General features: G+C 35.5%; 1 protein-coding gene across 1 annotated transcript; it reads left to right on the top strand.

Moving 5' to 3' along the window:
* Nucleotides 1-762: 762 nt before the first annotated feature.
* LOC128554509 (RNA transcription, translation and transport factor protein-like) lies at nucleotides 763-25,079 on the top strand. The gene is made up of 8 exons (XM_053535783.1): nucleotides 763-902; nucleotides 7,563-7,687; nucleotides 10,771-10,870; nucleotides 13,832-13,933; nucleotides 19,268-19,356; nucleotides 20,352-20,423; nucleotides 21,894-21,942; nucleotides 23,023-25,079. Exons 1-8 carry the CDS (start codon nucleotides 842-844, stop codon nucleotides 23,175-23,177), a joined length of 753 nt encoding a protein of 250 aa, XP_053391758.1. The 5' UTR covers nucleotides 763-841; the 3' UTR covers nucleotides 23,178-25,079.
* The last annotated feature ends 2,413 nt before the right edge of the window (nucleotides 25,080-27,492 follow it).

Consider the following 27,492-nt stretch of genomic DNA (forward strand, 5'->3'; position numbering starts at 1 on the left):
ATTTTTGTAAAATTTATAAATGATGATTATTTCGTTATTGTGAGATAAAAATCACTCATTTCTCATATGAAGGCATTGTACTAATAAAGTCTTTAAGAAATTAGAAAAATAATTTTCGAAAAAAAAAAGAAATTTAGACAAATATGGCTCATTTTCGTAAAAAAATTCTTATTTTCGCGAAAATAACCGTATTTTAACATTTTAATTGCTAATTAAGCGTTATTACATTTTGAAATTGCTCAATTATCTATAGATTAAAGCTTAATTATAATAATGACAGCATTCTTAGATGTTTTCAGGCATATCATTGAGTGGGGTCGAAATGTCCAAGGAGTTGGGGTTGAAATGTCTTGGGGTCGAATTGTCTCTTGGGATCGAAATGTCTTGCTAGCTAATGAAATGATTGTTTTAATAATGATTTCATGTTTTTTCAACACTTAAGCTAAATGCTGTCTTTCGATTGAAAGACATTTTATCTTTCAAACGAGAGACAGTGTTTAGATCTAGAGACTGTCGCTCAATCCAGGGGAAGTCTCCGACCTGTTCATGACACAATGTCATAAGTAAAAATTATAGTTCATTTTCAGCAACAAGTTCAACTGGAGTACAGGACAAATTATCTTATCCATCGAAACAAATCATTTCAACAATAAACTCACCAAAAGAATATAACAGAATGCATGTTTGTTCACACATAAACAGAGAAAACAAGGAAATGGTTTTGACCGCTGTCCCCCTTGGCTAGGATAAATTGTAAGAGCCGAGCACCGGTTCTTTATTTCCGGCCCGGTGTGCAACACGAATTTTCCGAAGTTATTGAACATTTCTCAAAGAACTAAATATGTTTCAGAGAAAACTCCTTGCTCTTAATCACCATCAACCACAAAAATTTAATTCATCAGGTAAAATCATCTGCGTCCCGTTATATTTTTATTATATTCATGTGAAACACAAATGACATACTATTCGGATAGGTAGTGGCTAGACGTACGTGACCCCCAGTCTATTCGTACGGCTCTCCCGTACATACTCCCGTATGAATAGTGAAATAGCCCGCAGATTGCTATTCGTACGCCAGTTTTTGTATTAGGTAGTTTTATATTTTATTCTAATATGACCTGGCAATGCAACGATATTAAATGTTGGAATACAGGCTGACTCGGACCGTGGCTGATTCGGCCCAAATTTACTTGGCTTATCGGGCCTAGATTGTTCCTGACATTAATATCATGAGTAAAAATAACATTTATGAGAATTTAGTTTAATTTCTGATGTAAAGAATGCTTATTTAGATACATAACTGATGCATTTTAGTTTGTCAAAACTTCTTACCTGCTTGTACGGTGTATATTTTATAATATAAACTTCCTTACTTCAAGTTAAATCCCTAGTATCAACATTATTTCCTGAACATTGCTGAAACATCCAAAATATATGGTCCTTATTGACTTGTAAATCAAAGTTTGTGGTCCAAATCGCCAAAATATATGACCATTTTCTATTTTTATTCGAAGTATTTGGTCCGAATCAGCCAAAATATTTGGGCCGAATCAGCCATGGTCCGAATCAGCCTGTTTCCTAAATGTTGACATCACGTCGACGTGATATTTAGCGCCATGTAAAAGTAAAGTAAAGTAAGCTTTATTTAAAGTCGGCAAGAGGATACAACAATATAACATAAGCTCATAAGTGCTTTTTAACCAACTACATATAATACACTGACGAATCGAGAAATAGCGCTTTCAGATTTGATCAACTATGTTCCTTAAAAATACTTTTGAAACGAAATGTCGCATAGCAAAACTGTCTTGATTGATTTACCCACACACTGAGTTGCTAATTCGCTGAGCAGAATAAATCGCCATCATTTGAGCTTTAATTGATTCTTACTATTCCACAAGACGTATTACCATTTCCGGTAAAGGTGTGCATAAACAAAGGAGTGTGGCAACCTACCATTTGGCCCCATACATCCGCAAAGAAACAGTTCTATCACATTTAAACTAATTTTTACAATAACAGATGTATTAGAATCGAAATAATTTATAGCAAAGCCTTACAGAACAGCCCTTTTTTTGTAAATTTGGGGAAGGGTACCAGGTCCCTTTTGGAGGGGAAATTTACGTCGCGAAATCATTGTTTGGAGGAATATATTTGCTGAAAAGTTGTTAAAATCAAGACTGAAAATCAAAACTAATTTCATTTTATTTTGCATGGGGAATTTTTGGCCAAGGTGGGGAAAAAAGTATACTTTTTAGATTGGGGAATGGGGCTGAATTTCAGCCCTAAAATCAGCATAAAAAAGGCCTGCAAAATAATCCACTCGGGCTACGCCCTCGTGAAATTATTACACTCAACATATAACTGCCCATCTTGTATAAATAGTGTTAAAACAATGTTTTGCTATAAATTATTTCTTAACTAAAATCATTCAACTGATACATTTTCAACTGATTTCTTTACTTTTCTTTATATTTCAGTCGCACATCCAGAGATTTCAAATATAGAAAAAGGCTATTTTTATGTCTACGTGCAATATTGTTGTCATCGTATGATGTATATTAGTTACAGAAAGGGTTCCGTTACAGTTAAATAACAGTATTCAACTCTATCCAGTTGGATATCTGTATTCAACTACATCCAGGCCATACCTTGGGGAGCTAGGCGCTTTCAGTCGTGGCCCATAAAATATAAGTATGAAATATGAAATAAAATAGGTCCAGTAGAAAAATGCATAAAATACAGATATACGGTAATGAAATATTGATAATGAATACATAAGGTACGGATAGATACGACAATACAAACATGTTATATGTGCTCTTTTTTTTCTTCTTTTTAGCTCACCTGTCACATAGTGACAAGGTGAGCTTTTGTGATCACGCAGCGTCCGTCGTCCGTCCGTCAGTCCGTGCGTGCGTGCATCCGTAAACTTTTGCTTGTGACCACTCTAGAGGTCACTTTTTTTGTGGGATCTTTATGAAAGTTGGTCAGAATGTTCATCTTGATGATATCTAGGTCAAGTTCGAAACTGGGTCAGGTGCCATCAAAAACTAGGTCAGTAGGTCTAAAAATAGAAAAACCTTGTGACCCCTCTAGAGGCCATATATTTCACAAGATATTCATGAAAATTGGTCAGAATGTTCACCTTGATAATATCTAGGTCAAGTTCGAAACTGGGTCACGTGCCTTCAAAAACTAGGTCAGTAGGTCTAAAAATAGAAAAACCTTGTGACCTCTCTAGAGGCCATATATTTCACAAGATCTTCACGAAAGTTAATCAGAACGTTCATCTTGATGATTTCTAGGTCAAGTTCGAAACTGGGTCACGTGCCGTCAAAAACTAGGTCAGTAGGTCAAATAATAGAAAAACCTTGTGACCTCTCTAAAGGCCATATTTTTCATGGGATCTGTATGAAAGTTGGTCTGAATGTTCATCTTGATGATATCTAGGTCAAGTTCGAAACTGGGTCATGTGCGGTCAAAAACTAGGTCAGTAGGTCTAAAAATAGAAAAACCTTGTGACCTCTCTAGAGGCCAAATATTTCATGAGATCTTCATGAAAATTGGTCAGAGTGTTCACCTTGATGATATCTAGGTCAAGTTCGAAAGTGGGTCACGTGCCATCAAAAACTAGGTCAGTAGGTCAAATAATAGAAAAACCTTGTGACCTCTCTAAAGGCCATATTTTTCATGGGATCTGTATGAAAGTTGGTCTGAATGTTCATCTTGATGATATCTAGGTCAGGTTCAAAACAGGGTCATGTGCGGTCAAAAACTAGGTCAGTAGGTCTAAAAATAGAAAAACCTTGTGACCTCTCTAGAGGCCATACTTGTGAATGGATCTCCATAAAAATTGGTCAGAATGTTCATCTTGATGATATCTAGGTCAGGTTCGAAAGTGGGTCACGTGCCGTTAAAAACTAGGTCAGTAGGTCAAATAATGAAAAAACGTTGTGACCTCTCTAGAGGCCGTATTTTTCAATGGATCTTCATGAAAATTGATCTGAATGTTCACCTTGATGATATCTAGGTCAAGTTTGAAACTGGGTCATGTGCGTCAAAAACTACGCCAGTAGGTATAAATATAGAAAAACCTTGTGACCTCTCTAGAAGTCATATTTTTCATGAGATCTTCATGAAAATTAGTGAGAATGTTCACCTTGATGATATCTAGGTAAATTTCAAAACAGGGTCACGTACCTTCGAAAACTAGGTCAATAGGTCAAATATTAGAAAAACCTTGTGACCTCTCTAAAGACCATATTTTTCAATGGATCTTCATGAAAATTGGTCAGAATTTTTATCTTGATAACATCTAGGTCAAGTTCAGAACTGGGTCACATGAGCTCAAAAACTAGGTCACTATATCAGATAATAGAAAAAACGACGTCATACTCAAAACTGGGTCATGTGGGAAGAGGTGAGCGATTCAGGACCATCATGGTCCTCTTGTTTCTTCTTCTTTTTTTGCAGAATGCATCTTTTTGTACAAATGTGAAATATCAATAATGAATACGGCTCTCCCGTATGAATAATGAAGTAAGATAATACACAAGATACTGATAGATACGGTAATATGAACATGCAATAAATGTGCTCTGCTTTTTTTTTAGCTCACCTGTCACATAGTGTCAAGGTGAGCTTTTGTGATCACCCGTCGTCAGTCCGTGTGTGCGTCCGTCCGAACGTCAACATTTTCTTGTCTGCACGATAGTGGTTTCATTTATGATTTTATTTTAACCAAACTTGCACACAACTTGTATCACCATAAGATCTCGGTTCCTTTCTTGAACTGGCCAGACCCCATTATGGGTTCCAGAGTTATGGCCCCTGAAAGGGCCAAAATTAGCTATTTTGACCTTGTCTGCGCAATAGCAGCTTTGTTTTTGATTTGATTTTTACAAAACTTGCACACAACTTGTATCACCATAAGATCTTGGTTCCTTTCTGGAGCTGGCCAGATTCCTTTATGGGTTCCAAAGTTATGGCCCCTGAAGGGGTCAAAATTAGCTATTTTGACCTTGTCTGCACAATAGCAGCTTCATTTATGATTTGATTTTAACCAAACTTGCACAAAACTTGCGTCACCATAAGATCTTGGTTCCTTTCTTGGACCGGCCAGATCCCATAATGGGTTCCAGAGTTATGGCCCCTATAGGGCCGGATTTGCTATTTTGATCTTGTCTGCACAATAGCAGCTTCATTTATGATTTGAATTTAATCAAACTTGCACAAAACTTGTGTCCCCATAAGATCTTGGTTCCTTCTTGAACTGGCCAGATCCCATAAAGGGTTCCTGAAAGGGCCAAAATTTGCTATTTTGACCTTGTCTGCACAATAGCAGCTTCATTTATGATTTGATTTTAACCAAACTTGCACACAACTTGTATCGCCATAACATCTAGATTCCTTTTTATATGCCCGCAGGGATGTATTATGTTATCGCCTCGGTCTGTTTGTTGGTTAGCAATTTCCATTCCACTCTGTAACTCTTGAACCCCTTAATGGATTTCAGAGAAACCTAACGCAAATGTTCACCTCATTGAAATGACGTGCAGAGCACATGTTTCGGATGGCTCACTTCAATGTCAAGGTCACACTTAAGGGTCAAAGGTCATATGACTTTGTTTTGTGTGAATATTACTCTGCATTTGCATTGCATTGCAGTGCTCTTGTTTTTATTTGGCAGATCCTTCTTTTGTTTGCTTACAGTAATTTTTTTTTAATTACTTCCCTTTTATGTTACAATAAATAGCTTATTTAGTAACTTTTTTACTATTGGCCGTAGGGAAAAACAGAGACCACTTTACTGTGGTACAACATGAATGCTACCTCCAATTTTTAGGTATATTTTGACATATCTGTACCTTGTAAGAATTTTTTCTTTTTGTTTTTGGTTAAAGCAGTGGTACTCAGGTGAGCGATATAGGGCCATCATAGCCCTCTTGTTATTTTTTTCTTTTTCAAATTTTTTTTGCAGAATGCATCTTTTTGTACAAATGTGAGAACGAAGCAAGCTGGAAAACAAATTGGTTCTCATCATTTTCAGTTGTCATCATTGACAATAATTGCATGGTTTCTATGTCATAAAGTAATGTGTATATAAATGTGCTCATATAAATAATAAGGAAATAATATAAACGTTTTATTCTACACGAAATCACTTCCTGTTTGTTTGTCTTCTCTGGATTTGCAACTGAAAAATAAAGAAAAGTAAAGAAATCAGTTGAAAATATATCAGTTGAATGATTTCAGTGTAATATAATACTATGTAGTACAAAACTGCCATACGAATAGCAACCTGTGGGCTATATCACTATTCGTACGGGACCGTACGAATAGCCACTTCCATTTGGGTAAATCACCCCGGCCCTGTTTTTATTTTTTAAATCACTAACAAATTTTCCTTTCCCTTTCATTTTGGCCCAATTTTCTTTTATTTTCTACTAACAATCTTTCTGGCTTGATGCGCATGAAAGTGTCTTTGTCCCTGTAAAGGGTTAGACAGTATTGGAAGATAGATAGCTAATTATATAAATCGGTGGTTGAACAAAGATGTAATTCTCACAGTATTTTGTCTTTAATTTTTGGAAAAGGATCTTTTAACATAAATCAATACAGTGAATTTTCTTATACATTGTATTTAGTCCAAATAATTTGACATCAGAACTGATTCTGAGATATTTTTGTGATAGGGCAGAATCCCTCTCTTTACGTCAAAACCAGTAAAGACCTTTTCTGTGGTGAAAATAGATTTAGGTAAAAACACGATCAGGCAATATACTTAAACAATGAAATCTTAAAACAAAATATAACTGAATCATTTTATGGTTTAAACATAACAGTAAAACACGTTAATAAAGCATAAACACTATATGTTTCATTTGGCTTCCTCGCTGTATTTACATGTCCGCCATTACACTCTTCCAAAACAGTACAGCTGACAGTGCTTTTATCGATCAGGTTTTGACGTTTATTCACATAAACATCAGTTGAATGGAAGGAAAAATGGATATTCTTTCCAGGTATCTTAAAATTTCACTAATATTTTTGTTCTTTAATAGTTAAATGCGATTTAAAAATCGCTGCATAGAATCGTCCCCGAAGGTTCACCACAGAAAAGGTCCTTCCTATGTTGTACATGGAGGAGAGATATTGACCTGCACAAAAATTATCACAATATCGCGACTCGCGTACAATTAGTTGGACTATGTACATCGTATTGTGATTGCTGACTCAACTGCCTAGTGTTGGAGCGTCCACTGTGAGTGAGGTCATTGGTTCAATCTCAGGCCCCTAAAAAGGCATGAAAAAATTGTAGGAGCTAGATTAGCTCACTTGCTGGGTGCTCAACATTACAAGGGAAACTGGTCTCTTCTCTCATTTTCTCCTGGCCATTAGTTTTCTTCAGGAATGATGGAGGTATTGATATTGATTTGTACAAATAATTAATTGTAGAAATTAATTAAGTGTTGTTTCACAATTGTGAACTTAAACAACCTAAGATGGGTTAGTACAATACTACAGTTGTGATTAAATTTGACTTGGGTATGTTACAGATGAGAATGAGTTTCGTAGTATGATTGTATGGTTAGAGGACCAGAAGGTGCGGCACTACAAGATTGAAGACAGAGCAGGATTACGTAATACTTCATCCTCAGACTGGCCAAAAGCCTTGGAAAATGTAAGCCTGTTGATCCATTTTGATTCAGTAGACTTTATTTTAGAAATGCCAGGTAAGATAAGATTTATTTAAAGCTGAGAAAATATTATAGCAAACAGGTATAACATAAGTTCATTTGAGCTTTTGAACCAACTAAAGAATAACATATATAGCAAATATCAAAACAAAAGTATAAAAGCAGCAATAATAAGAAAATTTAATGCATTATGAACTTAATTAAATTGAGTCAGTTTTCTCCCTGGTTAAAACTGCCACTAACCATATTTGTACTGAACAAGCTCTGAGTCACATTATAGCACAGATGCAACATATTCAGAGTGACCATGCTGTACAAAATGAGGCGCAATTTTGTTGAAATTTATCCAGATCCTCCTCTATGGCAATCAGATTCGGTCATGATAATGAATTCCTAATAAAGCCTTTTGTGCATTGTCAGTTAGGGAATCACAACTTCAATCGCTTGTCATGTTTCTGTAGCAGATTGTTACATTTCTTGTGTTTGCATGCATAATTTTGACAATGTCATTGTCTTTTATTGACAAAAATTTGCAAATCTCATGCTTTTATAATACACAAGTTCAGCACAAAGGGGTCAAGCACATCAGTGGATTGTGTTTAAATGTAGAGGAGTGAGTTTAATGACTTACTTTTTGTGTCCTAGAGCCAAAATTATCAAACCCCCATACTGTTGTGTCTGCTCTCTTAAAAGTGATAAAAAAGTCCTTAAAGGGCATGAAGAAATGGTAAAAACAGGAAGTAAGTGGTAAATCTGGTGACCCTAAATGGATTAGTGCACTAATACGTTATTAGTACAGGGATCGAACCGATAGGGGAACAAAAGTGCTGGTACTGATGCCATGTCTAGCTAGCATTAAGTTGGCATTCATTTTCTATAGTCATATTCCTTTGACTTTACTCAGAACATTCTGCACATACTCAAAGTCAATGGAATGAAAAAGAGTAGTTTTCTGGAATTTCCAAAAGATGTGCAGAGTGTTCTTAATAAAACATGGTGCAGACAGAACGCCTGTGCGAAAAAGGAACAGGAAATCCTGGGATAATCCCAGGAAGTCCCAGGACTATCCTGGGATAATGTCCTGAAAATATTTTAGGAATTCCTGGGATAGTCCTGGGACTTTTCACACTGTTAAATGGGAATGGGACAATCCCAGGATTTTCCTGTGAACAGGAAAAAAACAGGACACCAGAACACCAAGAAATCTATGCTGTCCTGCTATCCTGAAAATCCCAGGAATGTCCTGGGATTTCCTGATGTCAGGAAATAAAAGTATATATTGTCCTGTTCTCAGGAAATCCCAGGAATGTCTTGAGAATTCTTGAAGTCAGGATATCCCAGGACAATTGTCCTGTCCCTAGGAAATCCCAGGAATTCCTGATGTCAGGAAATTTCAGGAGAATTGTCCTGTCTTCAGGAAATCCCAGGAATTCCTGTTGTCAGGAAATCTCAGGACAATTGTCCTGTCTTCAGGAAATCCCAGGAATTCCTGATGTCAGGAAATTTCAGAATTGTCCTGTCTTCAGGAAATCCCAGGAATTCCTGTTGTCAGGAAATCTCAGGACAATTGTCCTGTCTTCAGGAAGTTTTCCAGAACATGTAATTGAATACCTTGTAAACATGATTTGAAATTCTCTTTGGTGGGAAATACAGTTAACAAATTGAATGAATGTTAAATTTCAATTGTATTTACAGTAAGAATAATAATTAAGGATTATCATTTCAAAATATTTTCTAGTTAAAAAGTATACATCATGTACATTGAAACATACAACCTGTCATAGCAGAAATATCAATTTATCAGTTCAAATAAAATTATGTGCATACATGGCAAAAACACTAGGTGTAATATTTAGTCTAGAAACTATGAGCTTCATATTGAGCAAAAAGCTCTTATCATTCTATGATCTGTTTACTTTTAAGAGTGAAACTTCCTTTGATCAAACATGTACAGATAATCTAAACAGTACTAACATATTTCACTCTTACCACTCTTTAACGCTCTGATTGATTTTAAAGAAAAATACTTTTCTAAATAACTTACTGGTATTGTTTTGTAAAATCATTAAATGAAGGTATATATTTAGTATTATTTCTAAAAGTTTAATACAGAAATAATTTGCTAACATACTACAAATATAGAATATATTCCTGTTACTCCTACAACACCACAGCACAAGTGCTTAATGATGCAGTTTCTCCCAAGACATGGGTCTTCAACACCAGGATGTAATTAACTTACTAGACCGTTACAAGATCATGTTTCAAATTAATTACCATCTTTCAATCTGTATCTTTTAGAAAAAGTCCTGTCTTTTTCCTGTGAACAGGACAATTTCCATCAAAATTCCTGTCTTTTTCCTGTGAACAGGACAGTTTCTATCTAAAGTCCTGTCTTTTTCCTGAGAACAGGACAATTTCTATCAAAAGTCCTGCCATTTAGTGTTAAAGTCCTGTCTTCAAGACTTTTATGCAGCCTTGCTAAAAGAATCTCGGGATATCCCAGGATAATCCTGGGATTTCCTGAGAACAGGAAAATATTTCTGCACGGGTGCAGTGAGTCATGTGATAATATTTGCCACAATGGATAGGAGGTCTTAGTTCCTATCCGCTGTGGATAATCTCAATAGGGCTGGGTATCGGAGCAGTACGGTGTGCTGTTTTAATTCTTTGACAACATGACAACAATTAGATGACTACTCTAGAATTTTTAGAACACTGGTCAGAGTAGACAAAGGAGTATGGCCAATTTTTGGGCAGGCTGTTTCTTGTCATTCATTGGATGTGAAATGTGCTGGAAATAAGAGTGTTTTTGCTAAGACATGGCTCATTAAGTAGGTACCCTTGTCTTGATTGACCTTAGTGGACAGTAAGTATAAAGTAGAATAAAAATTAAAGCAGTTTGAGGTGTGAAACTGGGGTTAAATAACAGGCAAAAATGTGTTAGGCATGTAACAAACATATTGAAAAATTTGTCTTTAAAAATAAGAAAAAAGGTCTTGAAAAAGAGCTGGAAAAGTCCTGAAATTTTTGCATGGTGAGTTCATGAACCCTGTTTTTATTTCAGTATGCGAATGACCTTGGATGTCCATACCCAATAAGTGAGAGAAACCCTATGATAGACTGGCTGTTGGGGTACGCTGTAAGACTGGAGTATGGTGATGATGGTTTGTATATAAAATCACTTAAATAGATTTCCTGCATTATTGTGCATAGTGACACGTTTAGATTTAAACAAAAGTCACAATGTAAGCCTATCCTTAAATAAGTTTATTATACCCCCACAAAACGAAGTTTGGGGGTGTATATAGGAGTAAGCTTGGCGGTTGGTCCGTTGGTTTTGCATGGTTTCCGGATGATAACTCAAGAAAGGATTGACCAATTGAAATAATTTTTGGTACACAGGTGTAACATCAGAAAATACAGGTCAAGTTCGAATTTGGGGTCAGTAGGTCAAAGGTCAAGGTCACAGTGACCCTGAACAGTTAAACGGTTTCCGGATGATAACTTGAGAACGCTTGGGCCTAGGATCATAAATTTTGGTACACAGGTGTAACATCATGAAATGCAGGTCAAGTTCGACTTTGAGGTCTGTAGGTCAAAGGTCAAGGTCACAGGGACTCGGAACAGTTAAATGGTTTCTGGATGATAACTTGAGAATGCTTGGGCCTAGGATCATAAATTTTGGTACACAGGTGTAACATCATGAATTGCAGGTCAAATTCGACTTTGAGGTCTGTAGGTCAAAGGTCAAGGTCACAGGGACTTGGAACATTTAAATGGTTTCCGGATGATAACTTGAGAACGCTTGGGCCTAGGATCATAAATTTTGGTACACAGGTGTAACATCATGAAATGCAGGTCAAGTTCGACTTTGAGGTCTGTAGGTCAAAGGTCAAGGTCACAGGGACTCGGAACAGTTAAATGGTTTCTGGATGATAACTTGAGAATGCTTGGGCCTAGGATCATAAATTTTGGTACACAGGTGTAACATCATGAAATGCAGGTCATATTCGACTTTGAGGTCTGTAGGTCAAAGGTCAAGGTCACAGGGACTTGGAACAGTTAAACGGTTTCCGGATGATAACTTGAGAACGCTTGGGCCTAGGATCATAAATTTTGGTACACAGGTGTAACATCATGAAATGCAGGTCAAGTTCGACTTTGAGGTCTGTAGGTCAAAGGTCAAGGTCACAGTGACTCGGAACTGTTAAATGGTTTACGGATGATAACTTGAGAACGCTTGGGCCAAGGATCATAAATTTTAGTACACAGGTGTAACATCATGAAATACAGGTCAAGTTATACTTTGAGGTCAGTAGGTCAAAGTTCAAGTTCACAGTGACTTGGAACATTTAAACGGTTTCCGGATGATAACTTAAGAATGCTTGGGCCTAGGATCATGAAAATTGATAGGGAGGTTGGTATGACTAGCAGATGACCCCTAATGATTTTGAGGTCAGTAGGTCACAGGTCAAGGTGACAGTGACCCGGAACATTTAAACAGTTTTCGGACAATAACTTGAGAATGCTTGGGACTAGGATCAGGAAACTTAATCTGGAGGTTGGCTTTGACATTGGCTTAGTTCTGTGACAAGGCCATATTGTGGGGGTATAATTCGTCACTCTTGTGACAACTGTAGTTTTGTAAGCTCAGATCCAGAAGTTTATTGGTAGTTAGGTATTAGTTTTCTTCAAATCAATAGTCATTACTATACAGAGCTCAATAAGATATAAACAGAGCAAAGTTAAGGTGCATTAGAAGTGTTTTATTTGATGTCTGTAGTCTGTACTTCTAAAAACACTTCCAGAGGTAAAACATTGTTTGGGTATATTGTAAAATACAAGTAGGAAATACCATTTAATGCACCACTATGCTTTGTAACATATGAGTAGCAAAGGTAATTACCAGTTCATGCACCACTGTGCTTTGTAACATATGAGTAGCAAAGGTAATTACCAGATCATGCACCACTGTGCTTTGTAACAAATGAGTAGCAAAGGTAATTACCAGTGTATGCACCACTGTGCTTTGTAACATCTGAGTAACAAAGGTAATTACCAGTGCATGCACCACTGTGCTTTGTAACATATGAGTAGCAAAGGTAATTACCAGTTCATGCACCACTGTGCTTTGTAACATATGAGTAGCAAAGGTAATTACCAGTGCATGCACCACTGTGCTTTGTAACGTATGAGTAGCAAAGGTAATTACCAGTGCATGCACCACTGTGCTTTGTAACATATGAGTAGCAAAGGTAATTACCAGTTCATGCACCACTGTGCTTTGTAACATATGAGTAGCAAAGGTAATTACCAGTTCATGCACCGCTGTGCTTTGTAACATATGAGTAGCAAAGGTAATTACCAGTTCATGTACCGCTGTACTTTGTAACATATGAGTAGCAAAGGTAATTACCAATTCATGTACCATTTTACTTTGTAAAATACATGTAGCAAAGGTGATTACCAGTTCATGTACCATTTTACTTTGTAAAATACATGTAGCAAAGGTAATTACCAGTTCATGTACCACTTTACTTTGTAAAATACATGTAGCAAAGGTAATTACCAATTCATGTACCATTTTACTTTGTAAAATACATGTAGCAAAGGTGATTACCAGTTCATGTGCCATTTTACTTTGTAAAATACATGTAGCAAAGGTGATTACCAGTTCATGTACCATTTTACTTTGTAAAATACATGTAGCAAAGGTAATTACCAATTCATTTTACTTTGTAAAATACATGTAGCAAAGGTGATTACCAGTTCATGTGCCATTTTACTTTGTAAAATACATGTAGCAAAGGTAATTACCAATTCATTTTACTTTGTAAAATACATGTAGCAAAGGTGATTACCAGTTCATATGCCATTTTACTTTGTAAAATACATGTAACAAAGGTGATTACCAGTTCATGTACCATTTTACTTTGTAAAATACATGTAGCAAAGGTGATTACCAGTTCATGTACCATTTTACTTTGTAAAATACATGTAGCAAAGGTAATTACCAATTCATTTTACTTTGTAAAATACATGTAGCAAAGGTGATTACCAGTTCATGTGCAGTTGTATTTTGTAAAATGCAGCCCTTAATAGTCTTAATGTATTTTTGATTTCAGCTGAGAAGTTAAGATCTGTCAAACCACACACACTGGGCTCCTCTGATGGTAACAAACCTCCCCAGGGTGGAGCATCTTCTAATCCATTAGATGCTTTAGATTGTGAGTGTTGCACTGTTATTGTGTGTTATGGCCCTCATTTCATGTTGTTTTTTTTTAATAATAATAATAATGCCAGCAAATGTCAGTTAGGTTATTTAATTTAATTTTTTAATTTGGGCAACAAAAATGACATATTTTTTGCTGTTCTAAGAATTAATTTGATCAATTATACAAATTACAATACCAGTGAATTTCCTTCAGCAGGTTTTAATGCAGTTCCACTTTGACTTTTATAGAAAAAAACTCCTTTTCGCTTTCAAAATGCTTCTAGAGCTCCCTTTCTGAAAGGGCCCCAACTCCATTTCCCAGAATGGAAGGAAGGGACCTATGTGTAGTATTGTAAATAGAGGATATTACATGAGTGTCTTTTCATATTCAATTTATTGTACCCCCCGACAACAAAGTTGTAAAGGGGGGTTTACTGGTTTCAGGTTGTCTGTCTGTCTGTCCGTCTGGCCGTCTGTCCGTCTGTCTGTAGACGCAATCTTGTGCGCACCATCTCTCCTTATCCCCTTGACAGAATTTAATGAAACTTCACACAAGTGATCAGTAACAACAGTAGTTGTGCATGGGGCATGTAAGGTTCTTTCAGAAAAAAAATTTGCAGAGTTATGGGACTTTGTTTTTTTGTTACTATACTATATACATAGACACAATCTTGTGCGCACCATCTCTCCTCATCCCCTTGACACAATTTAATGAAACTTCACACAAGTGATCAGTACCAACAGTAGTTGTGCATGGGGCATGTTAGGTTCTTTTAGAAAAAAAATTTGCAGAGTTATGGGACTTTGTTTTTTTGTTACTATACTATATACATAGACACAATCTTGTGCGCACCATCTCTCCTCATCCCCTTGACACAATTTAATGAAACTTCACACAAGTGATCAGTACCAACAGTAGTTGTGCATGGGGCATGTTAGGTTCTTTTAAAAAAAAAATTTGCAGAGTTATGGGACTTTGTTTTTTTGTTACTATACTATATACATAGACACAATCTTGTGCGCACCATCTCTCCTCATCCCCTTGACACAATTTAATGAAACTTCACACAAGTGATCAGTAACAACAGTAGTTGTGCATGGGGCATGTTAGGTTCTTTCAGCGACAAAAATTGCAGAGTTATGGGACTTTGTTTCTTGTTAACATACTATGTACATACAGTCTGCATATGCAATCTTGTGCGTGCCTAATCTACCAAACCCTTACACACAATTTAATGAAACTTCACACAAGTGATCAGTACCAACCCTAGTTGTGCATGGTGCATGTTACATTCTTTTAGATAAATATTCTGCATAGTTATGGGACTTTGTTTTTTGTTACTATACTGTATACATACAGTCTATATACATACAGTCCACATAATTATGCAATCTTGTGTGCGTCAAATTGCAATGTACTGTGTCAGTGCATGCGGGGGGGTACATTCATCACCTTTAGTGATAGCTCTAGTTAAACAAGTTGAATAAAATCCAGTACTGGACCCGGCGTCGGCGTCCTTCCGCGTCCGCACTTTGGTTAAAGTTTTGATGCACTTTCTCTTTATCTTTGTTATTACTTGATGGATTTGCTTGAAACTTAAAATAGGTGTTCCTCATCATCACCCACATCATATGGCACAAGGGTTATAACTCTTGCACCAATATTTCTTGAATTATCCCCCCTTTTTACTTAGAATTTCAGGTTGAAGTTTTGGTGCACTTTCACTTTATCTCAGTAAGTACGAAATGGATTTGATTCAAACTTAAAATATTATTCCACATCATCACTCACATCATATGACACAAGTTCCATAACTCTGGCACCAGTTTTTTTTATGAATTATGCCCCTTCTTTACTTAGAATTGTATGTTAATTTTGATGCATTTTCACTATATCTCTGTTATTTCAGAAGGGATTTGATTCAAACTTAAAATAATTGTTCATCATCATCACATCATTTGACACATGGGCCATAATTGTGACACTTGTATTTTATGAGTTATCCCCCTTTTTACTTAAAATTCTAGGTTAAAGTTTTTATGCACTTTCACTCTATCTGTTATTACCAAACAGATTTGATTCAAACTTTAAACAGTTGTACCACATCATCATCCACATCATATGACACAAGGACGATAACTCTTACACCAATATTTTTTTTGATTATCCTCCTTTTTGCTTAAAATTTCAGGTTAAATTTTGATGCACTTTCAGTTTATCTCTGTTATTACCAAATTGATTTGATTCAAACTTAGAATAATTGTACTACATCATTACCCACATCATATGATACAAGGGTCGTAACTATTGCACCAATATTTCATGAGTTATGCCCCCTTTTTACTTAGAATTTCAAGTTAATTGTGGTGCACTTTCACTATATCTTTGTCATTACTTAATGAATTTAATTAAACCTAAATTAGTTTTTCCAGATCATCATCCTCATCATATGGCATAAGGTCAGTCACTCTGGCACAAGTATTTTATGAGTTATATCCCCTTTTTACTTAGAATTTCAGTTTAATTTTGATGCCTTTTATATCTTTGTTGTTACTAAATGGATTTAATCAAACTTAAAATGGTTGTTCCACTTACATCATCACTCACATCGTACAATACAAGTTTGATAATGCTGGCCCCAGTATGTTCTGAGTTATGCCTTCTTTTTACTAATAGAATTTCTGGTTCAAGTTGTAATGCACTTTTGTTGTATCTCCAGTATTACTAAATAGATTTGATTCACACTTAAAATAGTTGTTCCGAATTATTAGCCACATGATATGACACATGGTGCATTACTTTTGCAGAAGTTTCCCTTGAATTATGTTCCTTTTATACTGATTTATTGATTTGAGACTTGAGCTATTGTCCAATATGTTCATCCACATTTGAGTCATTAAACACTGCAGTGACAGCTTCAGCTTTCTCAGATGTACCCAATTTCACTATCCAGCATTGAAATAGTGGAGTGCGCTGTCTCCTCTGACAGCTCTTGTTAATGGCTTTATTACACTCCCGCGACGTCAAACATGTGATAAAAGTTTTTAATGCTGATTTAAGAGAAATTCAGAGTTATCTGAGAAAAACATTTGACTGAAACAACCATTTTCAGGAGTATTTAACAGTTATGAGACCTTTAAGGAAAAAGATTACTTTAGGAGTTCATTTTTTTTAGCTCACCTGTCACATAGTGACAAGGTGAGCTTTTGTTATCACCCTTCGTCCGTCGTCTGTGTGTGCGTGCGTGCGTCAACAATTTCTTGTCTGCGCGATAGTGGTTTCATTTATGATTTTATTTTAACCAAACTTGCACAAAACCTGTATCACCATAAGATCTCGGTTCCTTTCTTGAACTAGCCAGATCCAATTATAGGTTCCAGAGTTATGGCCCCTGAAAGGGCCAAAATTAGCTATTTTGACCTTGTCTGCACAATAGCAGCTTTATTTATGATTTGATTTTAACCAAACTTGCACACAACTTGTATCACCATAAGATCTTGGTTCCTTTCTTGAACTGGCCAGATTCCTTTATGGGTTCCAGAGTTATGGCCCCTGAAATGGCCAGAATTAGCTATTTTGACCTTGTCTGCACTATATCAACTTCATTTATGATTTTATTTTAACCAAACTTGCACACAACTTGTATCACCATAAGATCTTGGTTCCTTTCTTGAACCGGCCAGATTCAATTTTTGGTTCCAGAGTGATGGCCCCTGAAAGGGTCAGAATTAGCTATTTTGACCTTGTCTGCACAATAGCAGCTTCATTTATGATTTGCATTTAATCATACTTGCACAAAACTTGTGTCACCATAAGATCTCGATTCTTTTTTTGAACTGGCCAGATCCCATAATGGGTTCCAGAGTTATGGCCCCTGAAAGGGCCAAAATTAGCTATTTTGACCTTGTCTGCACAATAGCAGCTTCATTCACGATTTGATTTTAACCAAACTTGCACACAACTTGTATCACCACAAGACCTTGGTGCCTTTCTTGAACTGGCCAGATTCCATCATGGGTTCCAGAGTTATGGCCCCTTAATAGTCCAAAATTTGCTATTTTGGCTGTTGCAGCCATATAGAGACTTCATTTAATATGGTTTGATTTGATACAAACTTCCAAAATATCTTCAACAACAATAAATCTTGGATTCCGTGACGAATCTGTCAGATCCAATCATAGGTTCCAGAGTTATTTTATATCTGATTACCTCCCCTGATTGTAATCAAAATGGATTTATATCAGTAAGTACTTATAGGACTTATTTGAAATTTCATTATTGTCATTAGTTTGACTGAGACAATCAGGGTAGATAACTATGGACTGATTTTATGTCAAATTACCTCCCTTTATTTCAAATTAAAATGGGTATATCTCCGTAACTAATGAAGATACTGATCTGAAAATTCATTTATGTCAACAGATGGACTTAGACAATCAGTGAAGATACATTTTGACTGAATTTATGACAAAATACCTCCCTTTGTTTTTTATCTAAATGAATACACCTTAGCAGCTTCTAACGAGATTGGTTTGAAACGATCATGTCATTTTGAGCAATGGTACTCAGGTGAGCAATACAGGGCCATCATGGCCCTCTTGTTTCTTATTTACATGCTTTTCTTCTTCAAGAGTTGTGATTTTAATTGAGATTGTTTATGAAGCTCTTTAGAACTAATTTAAGTTGCCTTTTTCAGATTTTGTTTTGCTTTCTACTACCAATGTATTTGCTGGCAATGACATAAAATTAGAAAAAAATGCACTGATAAAAAGAAAATTTGGAAAAAAGATCATTGATATTACTGTTACCAGTGTTTAATTTTGCACAGCAGCCTTGACCTTTTCAATTAAAATTCCTTTGTTGTAGGTTAGACTTTCAGACTTTGTATATCAGTAATTTTATAACTGTTAAAAAACAAATTTTTTTATGCAAGTATGTCTGTTAGTTATGTTATATCTTCTTTATAAAAAGACTTTCCTTTTAATTGAACAGTAATTGTAGACACAACAGTACTTTAAAAAAAGAAACTGGGCCTCCGTGGCCGAGTGGTTAAGGTCGCTGACTTCAAATCACTTGCCCCTCATCGATGTGGGTTCGAGCCTCACTCGGGGCGTTGAATTCTTCATGTGAGGAAGCCATCCAGCTGGCTTACTGAAGGTCGGTGGTTCTACCCAGGTGCCCGCTCGTGATAAAATAATGCACGGAGGGGCACCTGGGTCTTCCTCCACCATTAAAGCATTAAAGCTGGAAAGTCGCCATATGACCTATCATGTGTCGGTGCGACGTTAAATCCAAAAAAAAAAAAAAAAAAAAAAGAAACTGCTTATCAAATAATTTTGTTTACAGTTGAGGATCCCGATTTTAAGGCCGGAGTGACTTCCCTTGCAATGATGTTACAGATTCCTCCATATCACGATCATCTTGAACAGCTGAAGGTATTTTTTTGTCTTTGTATGCTCCTAAATTGAGACAAAATGTAATTAAACTCTCTGTCTGTTAGTTCATCAATTCCATGTCCTGTACACATCATGTCACAACTTCAGCAACCAGTTCAGGAATTCAGATGTATCATTATGTTTACACAAATGTTTAGCATATCAACTAAAGGTAAAGATAAGTTTTATTTACCGTCGCTTGGTGAAACAATTAACATAAGCTCTATAGAGCTTTTCTGCGACCCTATATTAAGAACAGTTAAAACCAATTATACCTCACTCCCATCAATTTGCTGGTACCCATTTACAGCTGGGTCGACTGAGGCAATCGTGATAAAGTGCCTAGCCCAAGGACACACCGCAATGGGAGTAGCAAGGATTCGAACCAGGGGCCTTCACCTCCATAGGAAAGCGTCTTAGCCCTCTCGATCAGTGCGTCCATATTGTGCTGCAGTAACCATTGTAATTTAAATTTACAATTTTCTGATGCACAGTAGGTAGTAGAAGTTAAGAAGGAAGCATCCTGTTTCTGTAGATAGTCAAATGTCAAAAACCAAATAAGTGACTATGCTTTTGTATTTGAACTTCAGTTTTGTATAATTACTCTTAACCTTTACCCTGCTATATTTCTAAAATGGACTGGTCCATCATTCAATTTGGGCAGAACTATTCCTCATCTGAAGGGGTGTTTACTGAAAATTTACTGACTGAATAGCGAACAGTGCAGACCATGATCAGACTGCACAGATGTGCAGGCTGATCTTGGTCTGCACTGGTCGCAAAGGCAGAAACACTTGCCGCCAGCAGTCTAAAGGTTAAGGACAGTTTAACCAAAGTCAATACTCTCACCTATATTAAATTCCAGGAAGCTACTAACATGTATGTCTTTATTGCAGAACTGAAATACTGTTTAAAAATGGTGCTAAAGAACAATTGGTTTGAAGATTGTGTATTTGTTATTATTTTGTTTAAAAAGATTTCTTGATTGTTTACAGGCAATATGTATTGTTGTGAAAGAGAAATTATCCAAAGAGGCATTAGACAGAGCTGGAAAAGAACAACAACAGGTAACATTATTTTTACTTCAAATTTCCTAGTGTCAAATGAATGTTTGTGTTAGAAATGATAATGGAAGTCTCTAAAGTTGTTGTACTGAAGCAGTTAGCTTTCTGTAAAATATGTTACTTATTTAAATGTAGAAGATGTATATTCTGGAAAAAATAAGTAAAAACTAATTGTATTGCGTTATTTCTCCATTCCATTTATGTTAGATGATCCTATGAAATATAAGCATTTTTAGCTCAACTTTTCGAAGAAAAAGTAGAGCTATTGCACTCACCCCGGCGTCAGCATCACTGTTATTCAAATATATCTGTTACTATCAAAGCTATTGACTTAAAACTTAAAATAGTTATTTACTATCAAAGTCTACACCAGGAAAACAATCCTCATAACTCTGATTTGAACTTTGACAGAGTTATGCCTCTTTTTAACTTAGAATTTTTTGGTTAAAGTTTTTGATAAAGTCAAATATCTCTGTTACTGTCAAAGCTTTTGACTTAAAACTTAAAATAATTATTTACTATCATAGTCTGCACCAGGTGAAACAATCCCTATAATTCTGGTTTGAATTTTGAAAGAGTTATGCCCCTTTTTAACCTAGAATTTTTTTTTGGTTAAAGTTTTATATAACATCCAAAATCTCTGTTGCTTTCAAAGCTATTGACTTGAAACTTAAAATAATTATTTACTATCAAGGCTACACCAGAAGAAACAAACCCAATAACTCTGATTTGAATTTTGACAGAGTTATGCCCCTTTTACTGGCAAAGCTCTAATTCAGAGTCAAGCACTGAGAAAAGTCGAGCCCGCTGTCTTACGGACAGCTCTTGTTTCATATGTGATAATGAATAGTAACAAAATTTTACAGGACAGAATCTTTTATTTCGTCTCAACAATTGAAAGTATGCACTAGAACAGATTATTGGAATGGCATGCCAATAACCGGAAGTAATTATGTTTACATATGTAATAAACAGCCTGTTAAATAACTGTTTCTTGCCTGAAGCGGTTATTGGTACTCTTTCAAACTATATAAGAATTCAAACTTCGCCTGTTGTCATCAGATACAATTTTATATTTTGTCATGTCAAAACCACTTTTGTATGGCATGCCATTGCCATTTAATTTGTTCTGACAAATTTTGTGCTTTACTATACAAAGTATATGGAGAGTTGTCCTAATCACCCTGATGTTGGCTTTTGCATCCACATCTGCGTTCTTTGTTAAAGTTTAGATGCACTTAAACTATATCTTTGTTACAACACAGAGATTTGCTTCAAACTTGAATCAGTTGTTCCTGATCATCACCCACATCATTATGAGATAAGGTCCATAACTCTGGCACATTATTCTCCCCAAGGTGTATGAGCCTTCTGTGCTCAAGCAAGCAGAGTTTTACTGTAGTCCTTGTATATTAGTATATATTTATACAGTTTTATGAACATATAAACATATGAAAATTATGGAAATTTCAGGGGGAACCGGTGACTTTAGAGACTTTAAACCTGGGATTTGATACTGGAGGTAATAGTTTATGTCATATACTTTCTGTATATTTTATTCAGCTTCTAGAACAGTGTTCTAGAATTTTAGAGTAGTATGTGTTTTGAAATACATGTAATTGCCAGTGGCATGCAAGTTTTACTAAGAAATGCTAAAGCACTAATGGAATGGATAGGAGCTGCTTCAGCGGTCATTCAGTTTCATTGGAACTGTACTGTGATCTGAACAATTTGGAACTGCTGTCCTATAATCCAGATATTTTGGAGCTCTGGTGTACTCCCTAGACATAAAATATATACAGAGTTTTCAGAATTCTCATTAGAATACATGTATGTGGTTCGTTTAAAACAAGAAAGGTACATGAAACTGGTTTCTGATCTCTTGACGTTTTGTTTGGAATTTTTGTCTACCGTAACTTTCTAATATTCAGTATTATCCAGAAACGCAGATATTTTGAAAACCTTAAATTCTGACCTCTTCTCGTAAGTTCTGTACCAAACCAGTTGGAGCACCTTAAAATCTCAGATGTTTACACGCAACTTAAACTGATTGGGAATAAAATAAGTCAGAAATGTAACACTGAAAAAAGAAAACACAACATAGTGACTTACTTTTTGTTGCCTTGTGAACTTTGTGAAATTCATTCTGATAATACCGGTATAGTACAGTTATACTACAAGATGACAGGTGGACAATTTAGGCCCTCCTTGATTTAACATATTTCACAACTTATCTACAAACTTATTCATTCAAACTCTTTTCGTTATGGTTTTAAAAACATAGAGAAATAACTATCTTACACAGTAGAAACAAAATGTGGTCTAAACGCAACTTAATACATCAAGTACAGTGTATAATCCTACAGGTACATTCTTTCAAAAAATGTTTAGACATTAAACTAGATACTTGTACTTCTCAATTTTTTCTTGCAAATCATTTATAATCACCTTCATGGAAAAACAAAAGAATACAGTTATTCTGTGGCGCATCTTTAAGACCTTAGTTTCCTAAGAAGCGTGACTGTAGAGTTAAAATCTGTTAATCTAAAAGTTATTTGATATTCAGAAATGTTATTAACTATTTTTTTCATTTGTTTCACAGATTACATTATTAATGAAGCTGCTAAGATTTTACGCCTCCTGCACATCAGAGATCTACGCGAACTTCAGTCCAGTATTAACCAGGCTATAGTTGCTGTACAAACCATTACTGCCAATCCTAAAACAGACAGTAGACTCGGAAAAGTGGGGAGATAGTGAAACGACAGCGATCATTCTATTGAACCTACCTGCCTGGATTATGCATCTGCTTTTTCCGAAATCTGACGACAGAAAGAAATTGCTTCATTTGTCAATTAGTTTTTGTCTGGATTACTTCTAGGTTCCAGACCTTTGTTGAGGTAGTTCTGCACATTTGGATCAAGATTAAAACACTGATTTTTCAACACTTAAGAATATAGATTCAGCAAATAAAAATGATTTGAGCATGTACTCGATTTTTTTGATAGACTGTTTGGAAAGATTTTGACTTTACTCAAGTTTTCATAATGGGAGTCAGTTGGAAAATCTCAATTTTGATGACATTTTTGCAATAAGATATTATGTTATAATTAAGATTTTAATGAAACTTTTCACAATTATAAATCAACATGCTGTATGTTATATGGTCAGATACAATGTATATATCCTTGTGCTTATTTTGAGATATCATTAATGGTTAAGGTTGCTGACTTCAAATTCATTGTCCTACACTGTTGTGGGTTTGAGCTTCACTCGGGGCATTAAATTCTTCATGTGAGGAAGCTATTCAGCTGGCGTACGGAAAGTTGGTGGTTCTACCAAGGTGCCTGCCCATGATGAAATAATGATAGAGGGGCACCTTCCTCCAACATCAAAGCTCCCCATCCCCACCCCACAGGGGCAGACATACTGTTTTTGCCCTGTCCGTCCGTCTCTCACACTTCATTTTCGATCAATAACTTGAGGTCACAGGGGCCTGAACATGGAAAACTGTTTCCGATCAATAACTTGAGAACCACTTGACCCAGAACGTTTAAACTTCATGGGATGATTTGATATGCTGACTAGATGATCCCTATTGCATTTCATTCACTAAGCCAACCATCAGTGTCTCTTTGACTTTTCTCCTGTCCCCTATTGACCGCTTGCCTATTACTACTATGCATTGGGGATACATGTGCTTTTCTACAAAAGCATCTTCTAGTCGTCTTTGTTTTGAAAGAAAGAATATGTGTCCAAACCCTTCAACTGTGGTTGTCGAAAGAAGTAAACTGATGCTAGAGATTTACACCAAAGACAAGGGTTGTCATTCTTTGCAAACACAGGTACAATAAAAATCTCAAATTTTGCTTGTTAATAAAAAAAAATATTTGATAAAAGTCACATTTGTAAATTAATTTTTGTTATTTGAAGGACTTGAAAATCAATTTCTAGACTTTATTTAATGTGTTTCCTACCTTTTAAAATTTGATTTTCTGTCTCTAAGAACTAGGATAAACACTACCAGTAATTGTCTTTTTCTACAGTAACTTTCCATTTTACATGTAATTTTTAGCCTTACTTTTGCCTACCAGCTATATGCTACCTTAAGTAAAAAAAAAATATCTGCATATTTTATATGCTATTAAGTGTGTAAAAAAGTTTCATATTTTACTTGCAAAAATGTTTGAGAAAGGTTGATTTGAATTTTGTGAATTATCTAATACTGGAATGTTCTAAGCATATTTAATAAGTATGTATTTTAAATGAATGGCTGTTATTGGATAAAAGTGCTATTTTGTTATAATTATATTTATGATATAATATATTGAATGCCTGTGAAAGACAGTAACATTTTCACTTTTGGTTGTGTTTTTGCTGAATGAGCATTATGAAGTAAAACTGGATGTTGAATATATGAAAAATCATTTCCGTATACTCGTGTATCTGAAGCTGAAATTATGACAACTGAAATCTTAGATACAGTAATTTTTGTTTAAATAATCATTGACTTTGTCAATACTATTGCTGCATTCACTGATACATGTAATGGTTATTAAAGTATGACTTACCAAAAATGACGAACCTTATATATAATGTATATAATGCTAATGAATTTCCATGACTAAATAAACATGAAAAACCTTTTCGTTGATTCAAGTAGTTTTCTGCCATATTGTTTTTTCCCCCTTCCCAAAAGCGGGATTTGGGTTTAGCAGTGCAGTCTGTCCCACAGTCCGTCACGCCCTTTTTGTCAAAACGATAACTTTAAAATTGCAGATGGTATTTTTTATTGAAATTTTACATAACGATAGATGACAATGAGAGGTATTGCAGAGCAAAACAAACAGCACTTTATTGAATAATTTTCAAATTATCTCCCTTTTTAACTTGATTGAAAAATAAGGAAAGCTGCTGACTGCTAACCCAGGCATTGCTGTCTCCGTTGCTTATAGGTTAAAGTTTTCATGACAAGCTTCGTAGTTTCACTATATCGTCTTAAGTTAGTAACTGCCTCTGTTGATATAAAACTTCACATGATGGTTAGTCGTGGTAATAGGCAGACATCTGATAGTTAAGGTTCAGGTATTCTAAAGGTTCAGGTCACCGGGGTCAAATATTGTAATAGTGCTAGTTTAAATTTTATAGCAATCTTATCAATTTCACTATATCATCTAAACTACTGCCTCTACAATCATCAAAACATCGCATATGGATTAATCTTAGTAAGGGGTGGTCATCTTTTGGTTTAGGGCCAGGTATCTCAAATATCAGATTCTGTAATAGAGTTGGTAATAACTTTTATGGCATGTTTCATAACATTATAACAAGAGATAACAAATAAAACGGAAAAGACATGTTGTAAACAATAGGCTACGTATTAATACATTTGTAGGTCTTGGAGAACATCTTATTGTAAACTTCTTTTATATGTATCAAATCTAGCTATATGCTCAAACTAAATATTGATCACTCCTTTGTTTGCAAACGCTACAACAATCACACAATGTCAATCATAAACAATCGTGTAACTTTTAAAGAAGATAATCATTTGAGATATAAAACTGATCTGACTTCTCTTGACATAGGTTACGTCTGACAGCCGCTTGCTTTGTCTACAGGTATCGCAAGTTGCAGGTCTATAGTGAAAGTTGTCAAATGTCCGCAACAAGTGCATAAAATAAAGTGTATTTTTAGCTCGACTATTCATAGAATAGTGAGCTATTGCACTCGCCCATGCGTCGGCGTCGGCGTCGGCGTCGGCGTCGGCGTCTGCGTCCGCGTCCGCGTCCCGATTTTGGTTAAGGTTTTGTATGTAAGCTGGTATCTCAGTAACCACTTGTGGGAATGGATTGAAACTTCACACACTTATTCACTGTGACAAACTGACTTACATTGCACAGGTTCCATAACTCTATTTTGCTTTTTTACAAAATTATGCCCCTTTTTCGACTTAGAAATTTTTGGTTAAGGTTTTGTATGTAAGCTGGTAACTCAGTAACCACTTGTGGGAATGGATTGAAACTTCACACACTTATTCACTGTGATGAACTGATCTACATTGCACAGGTTCCATAACTCTATTTTGCTTTTATACAAAATTATGCCCCTTTTTCGACTTAGAAATTTTTGGTTAAGGTTTTGTATGTAAGCTGGTATCTCAGTACTTACTAATGGGAATGGATTGAAACTTCACATACTTGTTCACTATCATGATCTGACATGCACTAAGCAAGTCCCATAACTCTACTCTCTTTTTTTTCAAAATTATGCCCCTTTTTCGACTTAGCAGTTTTTGGTTAAATTTTTGTATGTAATCTGATATCTCAGTATCCACTAATTGGAATGGATTGAAACTTCACACACTTGTTCACTGTCATGATCTAACATGCACTGTGAAGGTCCCATAACTCTACTTGGCATTTTTACAAAATTATGCCCCTTTGACTTAGCAGTTTTTTGTTAAGTTTTTGTATGTAAGCTGGTATCTCAGTATCCACAAATTGGAAAGGATTGAAACTTCACACACTTGTTCACTGTCATGATATGACATGCAGTACAGAGGTTCAATATCCTACTTTGCATTTTACAAAGTTATGCCCCTTTTTCAACTTTTGTATTCATTCAATTGACAAGGCTGTTGAATAGTCGAGCGTTGCTGTCCTCCGACAGCTCTTGTTTTAGATGAATTTACTAAATTGGCTCTTCTTTAATAATTATCTAATATGTTATATGTACACAAACTACCTTTTAACTACATAACATGATCATGTAAGTTTCGATTAGGAACAAGTATAAATTCCATGCTAGGTATCCCTGTTGAACTATTGATACAAGTTTATACTGTTTAGATACGTTAATACACAACAAAATAGCTAGTACAATTTGCATTGCAGACTCTACAATGTTGTGGACACTACAGCGTTGCAGGCTTTCTCAATTAAATAATTATTCATTTTTTAGAACTGTATAAAAATAATTTTGTTGTTGGAAATTATGTTGATATCCCATTGCAGAAAAGCAATGACTTCTGTTTCTTAAGCTTATGTCTTGTAGTTCAAGCACTCATTGT

The sequence above is a fragment of the Mercenaria mercenaria genome, unplaced genomic scaffold, assembly GCF_021730395.1.
Source record: "Mercenaria mercenaria strain notata unplaced genomic scaffold, MADL_Memer_1 contig_5088, whole genome shotgun sequence".
NCBI lineage: Eukaryota > Metazoa > Mollusca > Bivalvia > Venerida > Veneridae > Mercenaria > Mercenaria mercenaria.